Genomic DNA, 22,799 nt, shown 5'->3' with positions numbered 1-22,799 from the left:
TGATTTTCTTCATGCTGTTGTCCATTCAATTCTTTGGTCTCACCATTGCAAAATGTTCAATTTAAAGGAGGAAGGAAAAAACGAAAAACAAAGTGAAAGTGAAACTGAAGCAATGTGTTTTTCTAGCTCATACCTAGTTTGTGCTTTGGCATAGGCGTGATGAATCACAAACGATGCGACCACACTGTAAAACTGAGTCACAACAATATCACATGAATCTTTTTGCACTTGCAGTTGCACCAAGTGATAACTGAAAATGTTGCAATTATCATGATATTGTATAGAAAATGCATGGGAAAAATGCCATCAAATTTTCGGAAAATCATGTTTGAATCCTACATTTAATTTCTGCAATATATGAAGGTTAATTTACGATGCACTGAAGAAGAAACGTGATGCAGAAATCTCAACAGCCAAATGGATTGGAAAGGATTAGAACTCAAAAGTAGGTCAAGATGGTTTTTTTGTTGAGTTAAAGGGTTCGTACTTATCATGAGCCAATCATGGGTAGGCTTCCATTTCATAGTCTTTCGCTTCCGCAGAAAAGAAAGCCGAACTTAGGGGGTTGTATTAGTGGGAACGACAACTGTGTACCGTACTAGCTAGATATTGATGATAGATACATGTAAAAGCATCGATTTATGCACAGTTCTTGTACACAATGAAGAAATTCTTTGAAAAGAAGAAATTAGACTACAAGTTCAAGAAAGCTGGTGAAGGCCACAGTTTAAAAGATGACACGTCATCGAGGTAAGTACAGGACAGACGCTGACCGGACTCAGTGGACGCAAATATACCCATCAATACACTATGTATCAATGTACATATCCAGCCAGTATCAGTGTACACGATGCTCGATATGATGTAGGTGTAGGGGGTTACGGCCAGTTGGATTTGTGGCCCTTACTGTAGAATGGCCTGAAGTCCACCATGTTATCAATTATCCTGGCTTAGGTATCGTAAACATTCAGTTGACTCACCAGAAATTGGTTAATCCACAGTCCTTTTGTGGAGGGACCGGGGTTAATCTTAGGATCCTCAGTACTAGAGCCTGATCTCAGTGGCCTCGGTCACGACTGATCGTATGACCATGGAGGTGTTTATACCTTCATGGTATGACACATACACAGATTATTAGTAAATCCATGTCTGCATCATCAAATCAAGTCAGATTTATTTTAGTCAATTTAGAGTTCAGAAATTAGATGCATATCAACGGAAGACTTAGAAACACCTGTGAGGAGAAAACACAAGGGAAGGGACTGTACTAGTATTACTGTACTGTACTGTAGTGTAGTGTAGGTTGGTCATGCATTGCTCAAATGCATGAAGTAGATGATCATGCTCAGCAGTCTCGTTTTATCTTCAGTGATGTGGCATAACATTTTGCGTAAATGTGATGTAATTGCACATATTATTGAGCTTTGTGCCAAATCTGAGAGTCTGTTACGCTTCTGTCTTTCTGTGTAATTTAGGGAAAAAAGTTACATTACTATATGCAAGTATTTTCATTAATATTTGGTATAAACTATACAGGTTTCAATTGTTTTGCTGAAACCACTGGCTCCCATCATCATAAACTACGCGCCTCTTTACGGCAACAGCTTAGCACTACTCGTTAATTTTTGCGTAGGTCAGTGGAGCGGAAATTATGCTCTTGCTCGCGAGAATGCTGGCTCCTTATGTTTGAATAAATTGTGTGGTTACTGTTTCAACCTTTTTATTGTAAACTTCAAATAATACTTATAGAGTTAATGACTTTGAATATAAATTGAAGGACATATAGTAGTTATCACTGTTGTCCATTAAGGGGTCTTACAGCTTGCTGTTTGTTTGTCAAATTCTTTTCTCAAGTGTTGTCACCTAAGTCACATGAGGTTCTATCATCACTATCAATAAACAAGTACAGTGATATCACTGTATGTAATCATAGGGAAGGTTATAGCAACTATAAAATGAAAGTGACTGCATGCAACTGATTGAATAGTATGATTTCTTTTACATAAAATTCTCTATACCATATGTAATTGTAAGGTATTGTGATGACCGTTTCCTGGTATATACAATGCAGGAAGACACTCACACTCATTCCCGCAGTACTTCAGGCATAAGAGAAAGGGAGCGCCCTCCCTTGAGTGACAGATCTTTCTGTCTACGATGGCAACAGCAAGTCAAAGTTACAAAATCACATTTTCGTATAATATTTCAGTTCAAAAAATGCAAGCCTACAAAAACAACCGGCAGCAAGGCTTCAGCCAACACAGGACTCACAGAAAGCTGGGGAAGCTGCACTGGCTAGAATGCAACCAAAACATGAACCTGAACTTGGTACATCAAAGAGGTCTATTCAGGCACAAGGTATGGGTGATAATATATAGCAGTCTCCAGGAACCATGTGCAGCAGTGTTTACATTATTCAAAGAGCCGATATAGTCAGTTTGTCATAGGTATCATCTGTAACCTTGTATAAGTTGGTATATACGCTGTGTTTCCTCTGCCACTCTCAAATTCGTAAAATTACTAATTTTTTAGATGATTTACTAATTTTTTTCATTGTTGATTCGTAAATATACGAATGCAAGGAAGCAGCTAGTTGATTGAGAGCTGAAGGCCCCCAAACCTCAAAATAGTTTTGTCTTAGCACATGTTGTACTTAATTTGAATTTGATTGAATGATATTCCGTATTTGAACGGTTAAGTTTACTTATGAATTTCAAAATTTACTAAAAGTTTCAATACCCAATTCGTAAATTTACTAAAAAAATTCAGAAGCCAGAGGAAACACAGATACCAGTAGTGTAGTATAAAGAAAGGCAAAAATAATACCTACGCTGCCAGCATCAAATTAGAGTGATGTATGAATGGGGGTATGTTTCTGTGATTCAAATCCATTTTTCACTGTTTTCAAGATTTGATTATTATCATCACTATGCTTAACTACAGTGATGAAATAGAGCAGAGAATCAGAGAGATATAGACTAATAATAGCATTTGTCAGTGTTTTTGTTAAGCCCAGTACCCTGGTAAATGTTACTTGGGTTCCATCCACACATTTATATTACACTTACAGGACAGCAGAAATGGTGCATGGTGCCCATACCCAGACCCAGACCTTAACAAAAACACTGAATGTCACACGTAAATTAATTTGTTCACATATTTCATCGTTAACCCCTGACAATAAATGGTTGTGTAGGAAGCTCACATTCCAAACAGTGATCTTGTTAAACATGGCTTGCATGACAGAAATGCAAAGTCTTTGTGTGTACTTGGGAGTAGCTATTATTTGCCAAGCTTCCTATGTAATACCTCAAAATTAGAAACACTAAAGAAATATTCATATGCAACTTTATCACCTGCCAATGCAAAGTGATTTCAAAGCAGAATATGTTTACAACATGAGGAGTGTTTACAATAATTTTTTCAGCAGTCATTGTGTACAGGTACCCAGTATGTCCTTTTGCAGGAGATTAAGTCTACATTGATATTCGGTGTTCTTCCAAACAAAGTGAACATCAAATCTGAAATTCTTTTAAAACGATTAAATTGCAGTGAGACGAGAAATGGAAGAGGAGAAGCGTGCATCAGAAGCTGCTGCAGCATATTCCAGACAATTGGTAAGTTCATTAGTGAATTGAAGTGAGCATAACCTATCAAGTTGACTAACCACAACCACGAGCAAGTGTGTAGTCAAAAGAATGGCAAGAATAGTGAATTACAATGGCAACATACATGTGTGCACAGTCATATAGGTAAACCAGCTCCAGAATAAAATGATGGCCATCGTCCATTATAACATATATAAAATCGCATTGCAAACATGATGGCCATTGGCCACAGCAACATATATTCCATCACATAAGTAGACTTGCTCCAGAAAGACTGATGACCATTGGGCAATGCAACTTACAATCATGTAAGGGACCGTCTCAGATTGTCGCAGAAGTTCAAAAAGCGAAATTCATTCGTTTAGGGGGGGAGGGGGTTTGACCTCTATTCAATTAGTGAACTTCACTTTCGCACTTTTATTTTGTGATCACAAGTTTTCGTGTGTTTATTTTAAATTAAAGAAAAACTGCACACTTGTGCCAACAAATTTGTAACCGTTTCCATCTCGTTTGTGCCCAACACACAATTTACCAATACTAACATTGTATCCTAAACCTTTCACTTATCAAATTCAACAAAGACAAAAGTATCATTTTTTTAAATGCGCTATTTATAAGCGTATGCTCTAACCACTTGATGTCTTTATTCTCACATGTTATGCATCTGGTCATAGTCGTTTTAATATGATTGAATATGCCTGGTCCCCCTTGTCAAAGTTTCTCGCTTATTTACCGCCCCTACCAGGTACAAATTGCGTGTTCGCAGAGACAAAGAACAGATGCAAAAAGGGAAAGTAAAATAAAATGAAACTTTTATGCGGTAAAATGCCCTGTTAGTAGTCAAATCTGATCGGTTACTTTAATTGTAATGTGGCATGGGGAATGCGTCTTCAGTAGCTATAGCAAAATGCAACATTGCACCCTCAGGCAGACATAAACATTTCGCACTTTTGAAGTTTCGTTTAGGGGGAGGGGGGAGGGGGTTTTGATCAAAACGAATTAATTTCGTTTCTTGAACTTCTGCGACAATCTGAGACGGTCCCTAAGCTCTTGTTCCACAGTAAACTGATGGCTATTGCAACAAATACTCTACCACCCAAATATCTAAGACCTGCTCCATAATAAACTAATGGCTAGTGTACCATGTATGCTAGTTTTAAGAAATCATAATGGCAATACAAGCAAAAATATGATTAAGGGCATATGAGACAAATGTTTCTCTGCTTCTCTAGGCCTGTGGGTTTTTGTTTGACATACCTCAAGTCTGTAGACATATAAATACAGTGAAACCTGTCTAAACCAAACCCTGTCTAAACTGGAAACCTGTCTAAACTGAACCCATTTCCCAGTTCCATTCCAATAGAAGTCTATGTTAAAAGACCCTTTATAAACCGAAAACCTCTCCCAACCAAACAATTTTCTCAGTCCCTGAATGGTTTGATATAGACAGGTTTCATTGTACCAAAACAGAGTAAATTCAAGGAAGAAAGTTCATCAGTCGATGGGAGGTGATTGCTAGCTTGACGCAATATACTTTGGCACATTGTCATGTAGATTTACTAGATATCAACATGAACGTAAATCCCACCGCTCTGCCAGCCAGTAAACTACGGTACTGTGTATGCCTGAGTAAAGCCAAATGACTAGTGGGTTAGTCTGAATAAGAAGTTCACACATATAGCTAGGGCTAATATGGTGCTGCGTGAATAATTATTTACTATAAAGACACATTACAAGTCTATACATTTATGAGTCATGCAACCAATTTACAATTATGAAAATATATACTTAATTTTAGAGGTAGACATCTAAAACACGCTGGTAGTAGAACGATTTAGAATCATATGCTCACTTGACGTGTTCATAATTTCCCTGTTGTGTAAATGTCATGTCACACTGTTGTATCTTTTCAGTCCGGTCCAAAGGAAACCAAGCTGGAGAGTGCACCAATGCTATCTGTGGAGAGAGTGTTATTCTATTGTTCACTCAGTCCAAAGTGTGTTCCTAGATCAGAAATTGAATCTCTTATACAAGAATGTCTTTTAATGGTAAGCAACATTGCACTCAAATCATGATTGGAGGTTGATTGAAGATATCTTCTATAGAATGTGTCATTACACTGTCAGCCCCCCCCCCCCCCCCCCACAAACAAAATAAACACTCATTGCACTCTCTCCAAGACCCTCAATCATGTAGCATTGTTTTGTAACATAATTATGTATATACATCCAGCACATATGTTTACAATTTGTTTGCCTGTTGTCTTTGATTTTGTACATTGGCAAGGCACGGTCTTTTCAACCCAAATGCTGTATCAACTTTTTACCCTTTCACCATCATGGTTTAACCCAATCCCACTCCTTTTTATGGCAAAGTTGGATCTCTACACTGGGAAATGGGGTGAAAGGGTTATATTGGAATTCACTCATGACAAATATTGTATACAAATATTGTTTAATAATTAAGTGGACACTAATACTGTAAAATAATGAAGGTGTAGTTAATTTGTTTTTTTATCAACATGATTGGTTTCATTGGAATAATGCTTTAAATTTTTCCAACAATGTTTGTCTTGATAATGTATCATTTATCTGCTATACAGAAACTTGCAGATGATCCGATTACGGCTTCCAGTACAATGATTCATACTCTAAATAAAGACAGAGATAAAGTCAAGGTTGGAGTAGAAACAATTTGCAAGTAAGTGGAATTTCCAGAATATTTGTTAAAGAATGTGGAATCTTACTGTAAGATAAATCCAACTTCTGAGTACCTTTGCTGATTAAATGGATGGTGCGATTTCATTGTTGCAGTCTTTTTTACTAGGTTTGTGTAAAGAAATTGTGTTTATTTTTTACAAGGTTTGTGAAAAGAAATTGTATTTCTGGTGAAATAAAAATAACATAAAAAGTAAAAAAATAAAAAAATTTCATTGAAAGGTCTTGAACAGATGTGTATGTATCTCTTGCAGGTATCTTGACAACATCATTGGCAATCCAAATGATGAAAAATTTAGGAAAATTCGTACACAAAATAAAGCTTTCCAAGAGCGAGTAGCCTCTCTGACAGGGAGTGAAGAATTTTTACAGGCAGTTGGTTTTACCAGGCAAATGCTTCCCCATCAAGGTAAATCTTTTATCAAAACATTGGTATTTTTGTACCCTCTTTATTCTGATATATATAATTTCTTTCAAAAGTAAAGCCCATTCTGTTGGTTTGTTTTGACCCCCTTCAGTCACAGCTAGTGTGAAGAGCATCAATGTTTAAAACTTATCAAAGGCGTCATACCATTTTAAATGATAGTTATTATATCCACTATCAGATACGTACTCAAAACATTTGAGAGAACTACTTTCAGCTGGCATCTGGTCCCTGTAACATTGGTTTTGTCAATAATTTTGATAAGGTGTTGTTCTGTTAAGGAAGAAATTCCTAAAGCAAAGCCTCAAAATTAAAGGTTTTTCGTTCTATTAGTAAAAATTCCCTAAAATTATGGGCATGGGTATATGATAAATCGGTTATTACCCAATATCGCCTGTTCCTTGTGTCGTATCAGCATTCGTGTCATTTGTGCTGCGTCAGACACTCAACTTCGTCTCGTGTCTGACGCAGCACAAATGACACTCATGCTGATACGACACAGGAACAGGCGATATTTAAATAATAACACATGAGAGCGAGGGCAATATCACGATTTATTGCCTGCCCAAGGGATGGTGGTCATGATCGAAATACTGATGATGCCCTCGCCTACGGCTCGGGCATCATCAGTATTTCGATCATGACCACCATCCCTTGGGCAGGCAAAAAATCGTGATATTGCCCTCGCTCTCATGTGTTATTATTTTTATTACACCGAACAAGCAAACATGCAAAGAAACAAAAACACAAAGACTTCTTCGAGTACAGTTCGCCTTCTGAGTCCGGACCTCAGCGTAAAATGTTGTCAGTGCCGAGTCTAGGGTTGCCGCTAAAGTTTGCCAATCTCCTCGGTGGCGTATCCAAATTTGTTGCTTGCATAGTCGCTGAACACAGAAATTGCATTCCTTGTTGCCATTTTCGTTCGTTTGCTGTTTACTTGCATCAAAATATCGTCTAACTGTGCCGGTGACAGCTCTGCATGACGTTTCACAGCCATAAGTTGCCAACTGCAAAGTACAACAAGCGAACGACAATTTGTTTTGTGCAGAAATGATGCGCAGTAAGTAAAATGACGTCATCCATGTAATATCAAATGCAGAGGGCATCATCAAGTTCGCAGAGGGCATCATCACGTTCGCAGAGGGCATCATCACGTTCTTTTACATGTCACGTGAGTAATGTTTAACCAATGGCAGTGCACGCTGAATGAGTGAGGTGTAATAATGGATAATAACCTCTGAGTATTTATCTACTTCCCACAGATACAGAAGCAGAATTTTTTGTATTGTCTGAAGACTTCGCAAAAGATACAGACAGACTTAGTGCAATAAGAGAGACCCTTCTATCAACAGAGCCTGTACGGCCAAAACTAGATAGAAATCTACAAGTTTTCAAAGCATCTGGTAACGTCAGCCGTTTCCAGCTTCCAGATGAATTTTACAATCTCACCCCAGAGGAAATCAAGAAAGAGCAACAAGACAGGTAGATAGATATTGATCAATACTTTGACATAGAAACTGTAAGTAGAATGACAGTGCATGTATATGACCTTTGTACAGACAGAAATGATGGATAAAAGTTTATATGAACTGTATACCTTAGACGATCACAAACCTATCCTTTACCATTGTGTAATCGCCTATTTCCCGGGGTTTGCTAATTGGTCAGCTGCTCTAGTGTTATGGAATCTCAGATCCATCTCAGATCCATCAGCAGGAATAGCTGGAAAACCTCATGTACTGATACTTATTGTAATATTGGATAAAACAATAGTCTGAAAAACACAAATGCAGTTGCAGCAAAACAGACAAATGATCATGTATGATTTTCCAGTGTCATCGTGGATATGTAAAAACCCGTGGAATTTCATCACACTGCTGATCAGTTACTGCAAAACATGTATATTATTTGTCACTCAAACTTTGATATTCCATTTCAGGACAGACAACGTTGAGAGACAGGCAGTGCTGAGGACAAAGGCTATGAGAGAAAGAGAAGAACTGAAAGAAATTAGGAAATACAATTACACTTTGATTAGGATAAAATTTCCAGATGATATCATCTTACAAGGTTGGTCAATAATCATTTCAGTGTTAACAAGTCTGAATGGGAATATGATTTTGTGGGATTTCTGTGTAATGCTTTTTTTTTCAATCTTATCCCAGTATCAAAGATATTTTGTAATTTGAGGCACACAGGATATGTTGCAATCACTGAACACTTGCACCATCTCTTACATGATTCACATCTTTCATTTCAGGCGTATTTAGAGTACGGGAAAAACTTTCAGCGCTGTTTGAATTTGTCAGACAGAACCTGTCCAATGATTGGATGCCTTTTAATCTCAGTATGTCAACTGGACAAAGACTGACAGAGGAGGATGCTATGCTAGTTTCATTACAATTGGTAAGTGTTCAACTCTTATCCCAGTCATCTAAGTCACCTTTGCCAGAAAATAACCTCACAAATCTTGGTTAAATATGAAAATTAAGGAAGTACACGCCTCAAAATTGAAAGACTTCAAGTTTTGCACAAACTTTTTGTATGAACTCTTAACCATTCCTTTTCTAAATCAAAATTAAAAATCAGGGATACTAATTACCCTGAAGCTTAAAAGTCAGAGTGAAAATGGCCTCCAGCCCGTGTCAACTGTATGGAGAAAAATAACATTGATGCATTTCACTGAGGTATGTAATTGTCTCGAAACTGACATTGTACGAGCAGAAGTACTGGCTCGTACTTTCATATTACGAGTGACGTATGCAAGCTATAAGTCACACATGCCTTTTGACCTAATTTTTTATGAATACGCCTAGGACTATGTTGTATTCCATGGATGAAAGATTTTTGTTTATGTGAAAGGATTTTACGACAAACGAACGCTTAGACACATTTTCTGTGTATATTCGAAACTCGGAAGTAGGAGCGGGTGTGAACTTCGTATGATTATTTTTTGGTCGTGAGAGCGGGTTCAGTGCAGTGCGGAGGAATACTTTTAGGCTTTGACTTTCGGACGAGTCTGTACGTATGGGTCAAGACTGGAGACGACGCGACACTCTCTGACTTATTATACGCCACGATGGTAGACTTTTTTGCAGACGTCGATTGTAACATTAAGCTGTTAAAGAAGAACCAAAGAAGAGGTTGCAATGTCCGAACATCAAGGAAGAGACCTCGATTGGTTGTAATGCACTTGAACCTACCGCCGTTGTAAATCTTTTTTACTTTCTCGAATTCGAAAGTGCAATGATTTCACAGACATAAAACCTGCGTGGCTCGCGAGTCAGCTTATGACCTCGAAATAATCTGATCACCACATTATGTTAATCACAGTGTACAATGAATAATATGAAGGATTTTATGAGTTGGCGGGTGTTTTTGTGGCACCCGTGTGTACCTCATGTTGTACAGTCTATTTGAAAATGACCTCTACTCAACAATGATTTAAAGACTAACATTTTTCTGACCTCGCATTCAACTTCAAGTTTTGAAAAAGCACATTATCGGAACCACACTATTATTGGTGTGTATTGTTGAGAATACGGCCCCGCCTATTGAATAATGGTATAGTCAGGTCACTGTGGGGTCAATATTCCTGTTTGTCATCGCGGAACTTGCAGAAGCCATACAAGATATCGATGCTCGATACTTCTATATTCAATTCGTTCGTTCGCGCTCCTGAACAACAAAAAAAACATCACTCAAACCAACTCATCACATTCCAAACTTACCTAGCTACACTCAGTTCGGTAGATAAGTTCCAGGCATGCAGCCGTTGTATAAATGCTGACGTCGATTTGTCGACGTCGACGTAATAATGTATTTTACAAATATATTTATTTATTTGGCGTTAATTAGAGGAAAATCACATCAGACGGTGGATGACGTATGTATTAAAATATCCCGGGTAGGCTAAACTGGCCGTTTTGTTTATCGCTATTATTGCCTACTCCCACCGTACCGCCCATCGTCTGTAACTTGCACGCGATGTTTGCACACGAACGAACGCCCAATGCCAGTCACTCAGAGTCGTCGGTTTTCTTGCTACCCAAGTTGAAATATATGCAATTATGAATGTCATTTTTGAAAATTCACTAATGCATGCAATACCAATTACGATGAACCCACAATTTATTGTTGTTGAGATTTTGTCAACAGTGTTATAAATATAGTGCTGCAAAGTCAGTAGTAGGGCCTACCCACGTGAAAGACGTTTTGAACTCGTTCCCGTACTTGCTATATTCAAGCTGAAATCAGTCATTACGTGTTTATTTCGCATATTTGCTATATTTTAGCACCCGTACTCAGAACCCCTCTTTGACATTCTGTTTGGCATGTTTCTACGTTCATTTCGAATCCTATTTTGTCTTTTTTTTCAACGCTCAGTTCGACACTTTTTGTTTTTCCACGCTCAGCTTGACGCTCACTTTGTCGATTTTGGGACCTGCATTATGTCACTCGTACTTTGAAAGTACGGCACATTACGTCACTCGTACTTCGCTCGTACGAGCTCGTAGGTCTGCTCGTAGTTCGTCCGTTTTGAGACGATTAGATAAATGTTTCACTACAATAAGCTGCTGAAACCTTTGTTTACTCTATGAGCTTCAAAATGTGCTCCCAAAAGAAGCAGCTCCCCAAAAGTGGTAGACCAAGAAAATATTGTAGAGTCTGAGTAGCTGTCCTTGAGGTGCATTCTACCTTAACCTGTTTTACTTCCTGAGAAATTAAAATTATTTTCATGGCTGCCATTGTTTCACTGTTCAGCATGCATTGATGAAATCTATTTACCGGTATGCTATGCAGAGAAGATAAAAACATCTGTAAGGTTTACTGAATGAGTTTCTGTCATTTAACATTTAAATTGTTTTGCAACAAATTGAGATTAATGTTTCAAACTATACGTAACTTGTATATTGGTGAAGCACTTATTTGATACCTGTAATAACAGTACCATGTACATTGTCCCTTTGAACTTTGTCAGTTTGCTTTGTTTAAGACACTTTGGACACCTGAAAGCTATTTGTATGTGAAAGCCTAGTTCAGATATTTGCATTGTAACAGATTCACCCTTTAGTCAATTTGAGTACAGTAGGCTTACTGGGGATGTCTATGATTGCTCTATGCATCTGTATTATTAGTCCAACAGTTCTATTTGTACAACAGGAGCATGTATCTTCTAACCATTACAAGTGTCTCTTAACACTGTACATCACCCCTTCTCAATATCAACTTTTCTCTCTCTCAACATCAGATTTTTCTCACTATTTCCATAGGTGCCAGCTGCAGTAGTGAACTTTTCCTGGGATCAGTCAGTGATGTCAGATGTAGCTGCTGTCCAAGGCAGCACTCAAGAAAAATATCTGAAACCAGCATTACTAGATTTGATTCAGAGACTTTAGCTCAAGAAAATTCCTAGAATAGCTCATAGCCAAACCTGTAGTGTCTTACGAATTCTCTAAAAATATACTTACTTTGTAGTCTGCTTTTCACGAGAAGACTTTGTCATACTGCTTTTAAAATAGTATCTGTAGGATCATGTCCTTTCGGAAATTCAAATAATGCACTGCAGACTCTGGGAATGTCTGTGGATCATTTTGCAGAAAAAGCCCAGTGATACTGCAATGGCCAGAGTCACAAATAGCATGTATTCATGTAAACTCCAGTCCACAAGTCTGTATTGTGTCATTATGTACTCTTGATTGAGGTGAAGTTTTTGGATGTACATTAAATGTACATGTAATGACAGCATACAGTCTGCAAGTACTTCCCTATTTATCAACAATTCAGTGGATTTACAACATAACATTATATGTTAAAGACCCCAATCAAAGTACAAACAAAATTCGCCAAGGGCCTTGCCAGGGCCAAAATACTCCTCTTTAGGTAATTGACCTTGATTCGTATTCACACCTGGTTGTTTGATTTCAGTGACATACCCTGAACTAACCACAATTACCATGGTAACTTTACCTGTAACCTCTTACCGCCATGATTTGAATAAAATAATACACTTAAATAATACAATAATAAAATAATACACTTAAACTTACACCTGCTGGGGTCCCAGACAAATGTAAGGGGTAGTGTCTGTGACTAAAGTTTTGTATCTTGTGCACAGGTTCAAGTTGACCGTTGAAAACAATAGTGTATGAAAGGATTATGTCCATACCTTAGGGAGATGTAAAGGCATTCAAAACAATTTGATGGCAGAATTTTTGACAGCAAAATGAAACACTATCCATTTTAGATCTGAAGCTTATACAGCTTGATGCCTTGTGGCAAGAGTGGTTAAAGTTCATGGGAATTCGGTGCCAACTTACCCATGTCAGAGCTGGGAAGAAGACATTGTCAACTAAATAATGTTACTGTGTTGTTGCCGTTCCAACAAGATACTTTATTCTGTCTGTTTGGCATACTTCTTTTGACGGATTTTTCATTGCCTCCATGGACTTCTATAAAGATTTCAAACAAGCAGACAACTCTGAATGGAAAATTTTTCACTTTTCCCTTCAATGCAGATTTTTCACTTTCTTCATGTTTGTTACTAGATTGACCCTTTCTACATGTTATTAGCATTGTCATTGTTTGTCCCTGTTTAGTGAAAGTGCTGGCAGAATACGCCTTCAATCATTCAGCTCAGCCATGTGTGTGCATAGGGAAAGGCAGTTTGAGAACACAGTATCTTATTGAGCCATGCTGGAATGGTGGATCCATGCATGCTGACATAATCATTTCAAAGTGACATGTTTTATGTTTTCTTTTTGCAAAAATACATGATGAAAATTTCCATGCTGGTATTCTTGCTATAGTTAACTGTCATCTGTAGATGACCAAGGTCTTAACACAGTTCATAGTGATAGCATGTCTATGTGATTCAACAATACTATATGGCTACCAGTACATTCACTCAGGAATACAACAACATTCCAACTGTTTTACCCTGTATTGTAGTGAATTGGCAAAGCGATCACTCTGTAGGGAATTTCTTCAGGGATTAGGTTGCTGGTTAGTTTAGCTCTAATATCATTATTACACACAGACTTCTCTTGATTGTATCTTCAGAAGCATTCTGATGCAGAATGTGGCACTATCCTTCAGAATGGTACTTCTTGCATCAGAGTTTGGTTTTAGTAAATATTTCAACGTATATAGATTACATTTCCCTAGGTAATCAGGTTTTATGTCATTTTAAATACCGTTGATGTACATTGAGGGATTTTTTTCACATTTAACCCTTTCACCCCCATGGTTTGTCCCAAATCCATTGTTTTCTATGGTAAAGTTGGACCTGTATACAGGGAACTGGGGTGAAAGGGTTAAAGGGCCAGCAAATGGAACTTTTGATGATTTGTTTTCACTTTTTGTTTTTAAAGTAGTGTACAGTCATCTACTTACCATAGCATGTTGAGATACACAGTATTCAGCTTGTCAACTCAGCCTGTACACGCACACACTACATTGTTTTGTTGGCAAGAGAATGCTGCTGGTCTGGATTAGAATTCAAATGTAAACAATATCAGTGCATTTTACTCACATAGACACTATGTTGACAAATAGGTTTCACAACATGCTTTGGTGAGTAAAATAACAAGTAGTTGATATTAAAGCCCCAATAGCTGCTAATTTTATGCATTATTTTCATGATTTTATTTTCAAACCAGAGTTGGTTTGTTTAAATGTACAGTGAAACCTGTCTATTAAGGACAGCTTCGGGAATGGAAAAAGTATCCTTAATATAGAGGTGTCCTTAATAGGCAGGTGAAATTCTATTCAAATTGTAACGTTTGGTTTGATAAATCTTCCCTTAAAAGAGAGGTGTCCTGATTAGAGAGGTGTCCCTAAGGACAGGTTTCACTGTACTTACTAAAGGACGTGCATCGAAGTCTCACTGCTCACTGAAATTGACCATGCCTAAATGTTTTAACAGGTTTAATGATAAATGGGTGCCGCATCCATAAAATGGCGCCCCCACAGGAAAATACAAAACACAGTATTTCCTGCACATATACATCGTGATCATAACAGAAATTAACAAGCATGAATGCACAACACACAATGGCTAACATTTGTTGTTGTAATCTTTATTTCCTCTGTCGATTAGTTTTTGATAATGGCAGAAATCTAAAATGACGTTAAAACCTTTGAATTTACATGCCATCCTCGACACTCATGGCAGTGTTATACACTTTTTCAGTCTCTAATGGGTCTTATTCAAAGGAAACTCTTGGAAAACTAAGGATATTTTGAGAACGGTTTAGTTAACATATACAGCTATTGGGGCTTTAAAAGCAAAAATAGAGAAAAATTCATCAAAAATTACAGCTACTGACAATCTAAACTTCTACTTGATGATGGAGATGGGTGATGAGAGAGGGTCAACTTCAGTGTATTTGTTTGCCATTCAAATGTGAATACTAGTACTCTATTGGCCATTACTTGTTTGTAGTTCACCATGTTAACATTCATAAACTGACCTGTGATTAGGGAAAAAGTTTTGCAGTTACAGCTTGTGCTATGCCAATGGTGATGTTATATTTATGCAAGCTTATTTCTCATTTGATGTGAAATTAAGACATTACATTTTAAAAATCATCATAAAGAGACAAATTTGTTCTTCATCTCACAAGACAAAATGAAAATCAGAGATTCTCATATCTGATCACATCATTGACCCGCCGTTCCTGCCCTGTACATCAAAATTCATTTCTGAGATGTCATTTAAATGACAATCTTCTTAATATGGGGTAAAACATCACCTTTGGTGGTTTTACGATATCTCAAAAACATTGTGCCAGACATTTCACAAAAACCTATCCATGGGCTTTGCGTAGTTATCAATAGGTATGTCCCTGTCTCTTGTGTTGATAGTAGATGGATTTCATAGCTTGATGAATTTCTATATTGTATCCAGACTTCAAACACCATTAGAATATTTTAATGATTGTACTGAGATATCTTGTTAGGACTTAATAATTATCTTACATTGCAATCATGAAATGTCTTTCATATGGTATGTTCCTCACAAGCCTGATGCATGTTGCATGACTGTTATTTGCTTTCAGAATGGTGAACTTGGTGCAAAAATCAATCTGTGTAAATTAGGAGGAGAAATTCATTCTGTTGTGTACATACTTCATTTACTTAAAAAAGTCTTCAAAATTTTCAAAGGTAATAAACAATTATTATCATTCACATCTAAATGATTGCTGTGTCATTATTTAGATCTAACTTTTAGATTATTGTGGAGAGTAGGGCAATTTGTATACTAGTACTGGGCTGGCATCTGATATCTTTTCAGTAAAAGTGCTATTATAAAGAATTTGTCTTTTGGGGAGGGATTGGGGGGGGGGCAAGGAAGGAGCATCATTGGTTGTGATTGGGTCGCACAAATTTTATTGGGTTTTCAAAAATTGAAAAGATGGCTTTGCATACGGGGACATGTCAGTATAAGACCAACAAAGATTGAAAAGGAGACTCTCAAAAGCACCCCGAATGAATCCCTAAATTGAGCAGATAATTTCCCAGTTTCAAGTTTTTTCTCTAACAAATTAAATTTGTTCCAGTACATTTCACTACAATAACCTTATTGGAGGACTTTAAATCCGTTTTTCACTTACAAGAAATTTAAATTGAACTCTGCACCATTTGCTTAATTTTGCGATTTAAAGTGTACATTTATATAATACGTAGACATTGCGAAAACTACTTGCTTTCTATGTCACAGTGTGTTTGATTGAATACTTTGACATCATGCAGTGTCTTGTATGTAATCTGATTTAGATATTAGGGCCTTTGTCTTTTGGTTTGGTTTAGTAATAATAAAGGGAATATGCAAGCCTAAACCTTTGTGAAAGAAAGAATTTTAACACGATCACTTACATAAGTTGTTACGATTGTAATTTCAAAGTAAAGTATTATAGGAAATATGTACAATTTTGTTGAACTCATAACGAACGTTCACGGAGATAAACAACGTCACACGGTACAACGTGGAGGGTCTTTCTTTTGTTTACTGGAGTATTATTACTGGTAGTTCTTTATTACCTCAAGTATCATTGCCAATGTCTTAATTAACGAACAATGCCACTACCGGTCAGATGAATACGAACAAAAGATGTTTACTGACATTGACATTGATACTGGTACTCGAATGGACAATTAAGCTAAAACAATGAAGTGTGACACCGATATGGCTACATCACGGTGGTCATCATTTAATTGACTTCGGCATGAAACAATGGCTCATACATACATAATCAAATTCTGGCTCCACAAGTCTTGACCATGGAACGGTAGTAACTATTATTTTTAGAAGTCGGCATTTGTCAAAAGAACATTATAAATATTAAAAAGCGTTAGTTGGGATGCCAACTCAGCAGAATAATTCTGAATATTTTAGGAACTTCCTTCCAATCAAGTACTTGTATTTTTATCTTTTACCCAATCAAGTTTCTTTAATACTTTTTAGCCAATGTACAGTAACTTCCTGTGATGTATTTTACATGTTCAGGTTACGCCTTGCAAAATTGTCTATTTAATTGAAGTTTTCATGTGTATAGGCAGATTTTCAGATTTTCAGATTTGCAGAGTTTCCGATTTTCGGAGTATATCAGATTGGAGACTATTGGAGGAGGCTTTTGGACTCTAGACTTTAGATTCAAGACTTTGTGGAGGAGGCTTAGACTTTTGTCGGTCTAGGCTTCCCCTGGCCTCGGCATGACTTGCTGATGTAAGAGCATGACTTTCTGGTCGGTCAAGCTGACAGCGTTTGCAATAAACATCATCCACTTCAACTTGCGGCGTCACTGTGTAGTTGTATCCTAGTGGTACCTCTCAGCGAGTTAAATTCCCAGCTGAAGTCGTCAACCGTTACAAGAGCCGGCAACACGTGGTGGAGAATCCGGGTACTACTCAAACGTCGCAAGTTCTGGTAAACGACACCAAGAAACAGTATATACGGTATGGCTTGCTCAACAAACAAAGAGAGAATGATGGCCATACAACAACGCACTGATGTCATCGCCCGAAGAGGCTGAAGTACGTCCGGCGAAAGCAGAAGATGACGGGTAATTTAACGAAGGATTTCTGACCATGGTTTCCGAGAGGAGAATGTAAGATGATGATTCAACGGTTTGCTGGTTTTGATATTAGTACTTCCGCGCATCAGGAGCAGCCTGAGCCGACAATTCAGCGTGATGTTGACACGGTTGCAAAGAGAGAGAACACCATGCCATCCAGCTGCGAGACAGTTCCACAGATGAAAGGTGAGACAATTTACAATGACATTGTTTGGGAAGCGACTGTTAGATGATTGGAGATGAAAAAAGTCAAATCAAGACAGAAGAGAACACTGTACATGTACTTTAAAGAACTGAAAAAAAAATTGACTCCGTAGTATATTTTCCTTTCATGTCAAGTCATTACATTGACGTATTGGCGTATAATTGGTCAATACTCGAATATGATGTCATTTCATCTGATAGCGTGTACCCGCAACGAAAGAAATCATCATTTATAAGTGATTTTGAAGAATGTCTTTATTCAACGGTAATTGTAAACACACTGCAAGCGTTTCTTTCTGTTTTGTGTAACTGATTTTTTTTTGAGTAAGAAGAAAAAAATAAGTCGATAAAGTTAAGTATTGTGTTACATATTTTAAAGAGTATTTTGCATTCCGTCATTTCTGAATGACCAGAAGGAATAGTATCCATAGCCCGAGATTAATGGGTATTTTAAGTTTATAAGGAGAGTCCGGCGTTTTTAGTTATAAAGTGCACTATATATTGGAGAAAAGTATGAATAATAATGATATTTGTATTGAAATAGCCCGATGTTAATGGCTATGTGTGTATACGAGAGACGTGGAGAAGTCTTGTTTAATGTTTATTATAATTTTGCATGTTGCATGATTAAGAAGGAAATGCTTGAGTGTTGTTTATTTTTTTCGTAAGGTTTTGCCTATCAAACGGTATTTAATTTGCATGGAACTGTTGGTCGGTTTCCTTTTAACATTACATGTAGTTGCTTTCTGATTAATAATGGGCACATCCTACCCATTGATGACATGCTCCGTATAAAGCGATATTGCGAGGCCCCTATTTTGGGATTTCCGGACTTGTCCAAAGATTTTATTATATACACTGACAGTTCTACTTACGCTTTAGGTTTTGTTTTGGCACAAATTCAGGATGGGAAAGAACGAGTGATTATGTATGGGGGACGAAGTTTAAATTGTCACGAACGAAATTACACTGTCACAGAATTAGAAGCTCTTGCCGTAATACATGCTATACGAAGTTGCGATCATCATGTTAGATCTAATCACATAACAATAATTACTGATCATTCAAACTTGACATTCATGTTTAAACAGAAAATACCAAAGGGACGCATTGGGAGATGGATAATGACTTTACAACAATATGATTATGAAATTGTATATCGACAGGGAAGGAAACACATGAATGCCGACGCTTTGTCTAGACGCCCCTATTTATCATGTCAGGGACACAAGTCTGATGTTACTGACTTAGACAATACCCCTGAAATGAGTAAAACGTTAAACAATAGGGAGACCTTAATTGACAAATCAGTCAATACAGATCTTATGTTAATTGAGCCCAATTCACTCTCTGAAGGTAATGTCAATCAGCCGAGCACAGATAGTCAATCTATTCAAAGTGAGACACAGGAAAATAATTCTGTTGAGACTAACGATGAAAGTTTTATTAGTAATACTGAAAATGAAAGTAACGATAATAGTAATGTTGAGATAGATGAGACTGTTATAAATAATATTGGTGAGAAACAAAGACAAGACGCTTATTTAATTAAATTGTTTAATTACCTAGAGCATGGAAATATACCAGATGACACTAAATTAGCGCGTAAAATTACCAGTATAGCTCCAAACTTTGACATAGTCGATGGGATATTATTTCATTTTGGAAACCACTGGGAAAGCTACATTTAAAGGAGATTGTGTAAGACAAGTAGTAATTCCTAAATCTTTAAGGAATTATGTAATTAAAAGGGCACATGACTGTGTTTTAGGAGGTCATTTAGGATATTCTAAAACTTTAGGAGTTTTACGAGCAAGGTATTATTGGGAAAGAATGGCTAGGGATGTAAATACATATGTTAAAACTTGCGCTCATTGTCACACTCGTAAACGTCCAAACATCGCCATGAAAGCGAAGTTGTTGCCAATTGCAGTATCGGGACCATGGGAAAGAGTTGGTTGTGACATAGTTGGGCCACTTCCTCGTACTTATGATGGGCACAAATTTATACTGGTTTTTACTGATTACTTTTCTAAGTTTCCCCTTGCTTATCCATTAAGAAATGCTAGAGCTGAAACAGTAGCGAGGATACTATTTGATGAGGTCATAGCCGTGTATGGAGTCCCAGGGTCTTAATGAGTGACATGGGATCTAATTTCTTATCTCAAGTTGTTCAAGAAACTTGTCGATATTTTAATGTTGAAAGAAGAACAAGCAGTCCGTACAGGCCTCAGACGTCGGGCCTTACTGAAAAGTTTAACGGAACGTTAGTTAACATGTTATCAATGTTTGTTGATGAAAAACAAAAAGATTGGGATAGATTTATAACTTCAGTATTATTTGCATATAGAGTGAGTCCCCAGGAATCAACTGGGTACAGTCCATACTTTTTACTCTTTGGCAGAGAAGCAGTGCTCCCTTTAGATGTTGAAATTCAGCCTGTAGAGGGTAGAACACGTAATATTGATACTCATTTGAAAGTAATGGCGGCAAAACGTAATATAGCATTTAAGATAGCTAAGAAAAATATCACTCAGTATCAGAAAGCAATGAAGAAAAGATATGATCGGAGAGCCACTGCAAAACAAAATTTCGAAGTTGGCGACCCAGTTTATCTATATAAACCATCAATTAAACCTGGAGTTAATCGGAAATTTGTACATAAATGGACCGGCCCATACATTGTCACAGAGAGAATAGGCCCAGTTAATTATAAGCTCCGATTTTACAATAGTGATAGGAACTACAAAAGGATTGTTCATTTTAACCGGCTTAAGAGAGCTCATTTACGGCCATCTGAATTCGATTCTAACACCTCTGAATCGAATAGTGAAAATGAATTAATCAATGATGAACATACAACTGTCAATGAAGATGAAACGGCTAATACCAGCCCTGATGTAGACCAAAATGTAGATCTCCACAATTCCGAAAGTTTCGATGATAATCGACCTGAGAGCTCATACCATAGAATAACAGAGAATAATTCCAACTCAAAATCTTTTACTCCTAGGACGACTTTAAGTAATCAGACTGATGAAACAAGTGAAGGTGAATCAGACGCAAATGAATATTACGAAGTAGAAAAAATTCTGAAAGGGCGTTATAGAAATGGGAAGTTACAATTCTTGGTAAAGTGGAAGAACTTTGCTAGCAAACATAACACTTGGGAGGATGAAGATAATTTAAATGAAGTAGCTAAAGAATATTTAAAGAAAAATCCAGTGCGAATAATTGGAAGACAGTCTCCTAAAAGCCTTACGTAATATGATAATCAATATAATAATAATTTGTTGCATCGAGTTAACCAGCAATTCAACATTCAATGTTTGTAGCATTTAATGCATGTGTGAATGTGAAGAGTGTGAGGAAGCCGGCAATGTAAGTGTGTGTGAATGTTGACTTGAATGGAAAATTGTTGATCAATTCGATTCAAATTAAATCTATGTTTAAGAAACAGAAAGAATCCACAAAGGTACTCAAATGTAATCGATTGGGACAAATCACTATTTCCATGTCTTGAACAAGGGATGATAAAGGTAATAAAGTTAGATTTATAGCTGAAAATAAAAGAGTTAGATTTAAAGGATACTGCAGTTAAGCCTAAGACTTTATCAAAGTCAGCAAAACCAAAGACAATACGTCTGTTTGTGAATGATGATATAAGAGATATTGAAATAGAGTAAGGAAAAATAATAAAAGATATTGAGATATTGAAATAGAGAAAGGAGAAATAATAAAAGATATTGAAATAGAGAAAGGAGAAATAGTAAACGATAGCGCTATCGAAGATGATAATATGTTGATGAAGGCCACTGTAGGCCGTAATAAGGATGAAGATTTACAAAGTGGTAACATAGATACCTTTTATGAAGAGTACGAGTTTTATGCATTACGGTACTACCCCATAAGAAGAGGGGAGTGTTTTATTTGTGTGTTTGTATTTTTGAAGGGTTTTAAAGGTATAGCTCACACTTTATTATTCCGGAATTTTTACAGACTTCTCATTTTTTTTAGTTTTGAAGAGTTATAGAGTTACATTTTGTTTTTGAATTTACTGTATTTTGATAATGGTGTAGTCAGAGCTTTTGAGTGTATTTTGACATTTTACGCCCACTTTATTGTATTTTACAGTTAGTATGGGTTTTTAGCTAAGCATTTTATTGTTTCGTTTTATTGTATTTTACATTCACTTTAAGCTTTTTAATTCATTATTTTCTTTCATTTTCACAAAGAGTTTTACAATTGAAAAAAAAAAAACAAAAAAAACAACAAAACAAAAAAACTTGAAGTGGTTATTGAAAATCGGGACGATTTCTTTAAAGAAGGGGAGTGTTACGATTGTAATTTTCAAAGTAAAAGTATTATAGGAAATATGTACAATTTTGTTGAACTCATAACGAACGTTCACGGAGATAAACAACGTCACACGGTACAACGTGGAGGGTCTTTTCTTTTGTTTACTGGAGTATTATTACTGGTAGTTCTTTTATTACCTCAAGTATCATTGCCAAGGTGTTAATTAACGAACAATGCCACTACCGGTCAGATGAATACGAACAAAAGATGTTTACTGACATTGACATTGATACTGGTACTCGAATGGACAATTAAGCTAAAACAATGAAGTGTGACACCGATATGGCTACATCACGGTGGTCATCATTTAATTGACTTCGGCATGAAACAATGGCTCATACATACATAATCAAATTCTGGCTCCACAAGTCTTGACCATGGAACGGTAATAACTATTATTTTTAGAAGT

At 36.8% G+C, this 22,799-nt stretch overlaps 1 protein-coding gene across 1 annotated transcript; it reads left to right on the top strand.

Moving 5' to 3' along the window:
• The first annotated feature begins 188 nt into the window (after window positions 1-188).
• On the top strand, window positions 189-13,906 carry LOC139117404 (UBX domain-containing protein 6-like). Its single transcript, XM_070680489.1, has 10 exons — window positions 189-750; window positions 2,210-2,358; window positions 3,553-3,617; window positions 5,522-5,656; window positions 6,211-6,308; window positions 6,580-6,734; window positions 8,012-8,231; window positions 8,689-8,819; window positions 9,010-9,155; window positions 12,023-13,906. The coding sequence occupies exons 1-10, from the start codon at window positions 662-664 to the stop codon at window positions 12,146-12,148; spliced, it is 1,314 nt and encodes a 437-aa protein (XP_070536590.1). The 5' UTR covers window positions 189-661; the 3' UTR covers window positions 12,149-13,906.
• The last annotated feature ends 8,893 nt before the right edge of the window (window positions 13,907-22,799 follow it).

The sequence above is a fragment of the Ptychodera flava genome, chromosome 18 (genome assembly GCF_041260155.1).
Source record: "Ptychodera flava strain L36383 chromosome 18, AS_Pfla_20210202, whole genome shotgun sequence".
In the NCBI taxonomy this organism is placed as follows: domain Eukaryota; kingdom Metazoa; phylum Hemichordata; class Enteropneusta; family Ptychoderidae; genus Ptychodera; species Ptychodera flava.
This window is presented reverse-complemented; position numbering and strand designations above follow the sequence as displayed.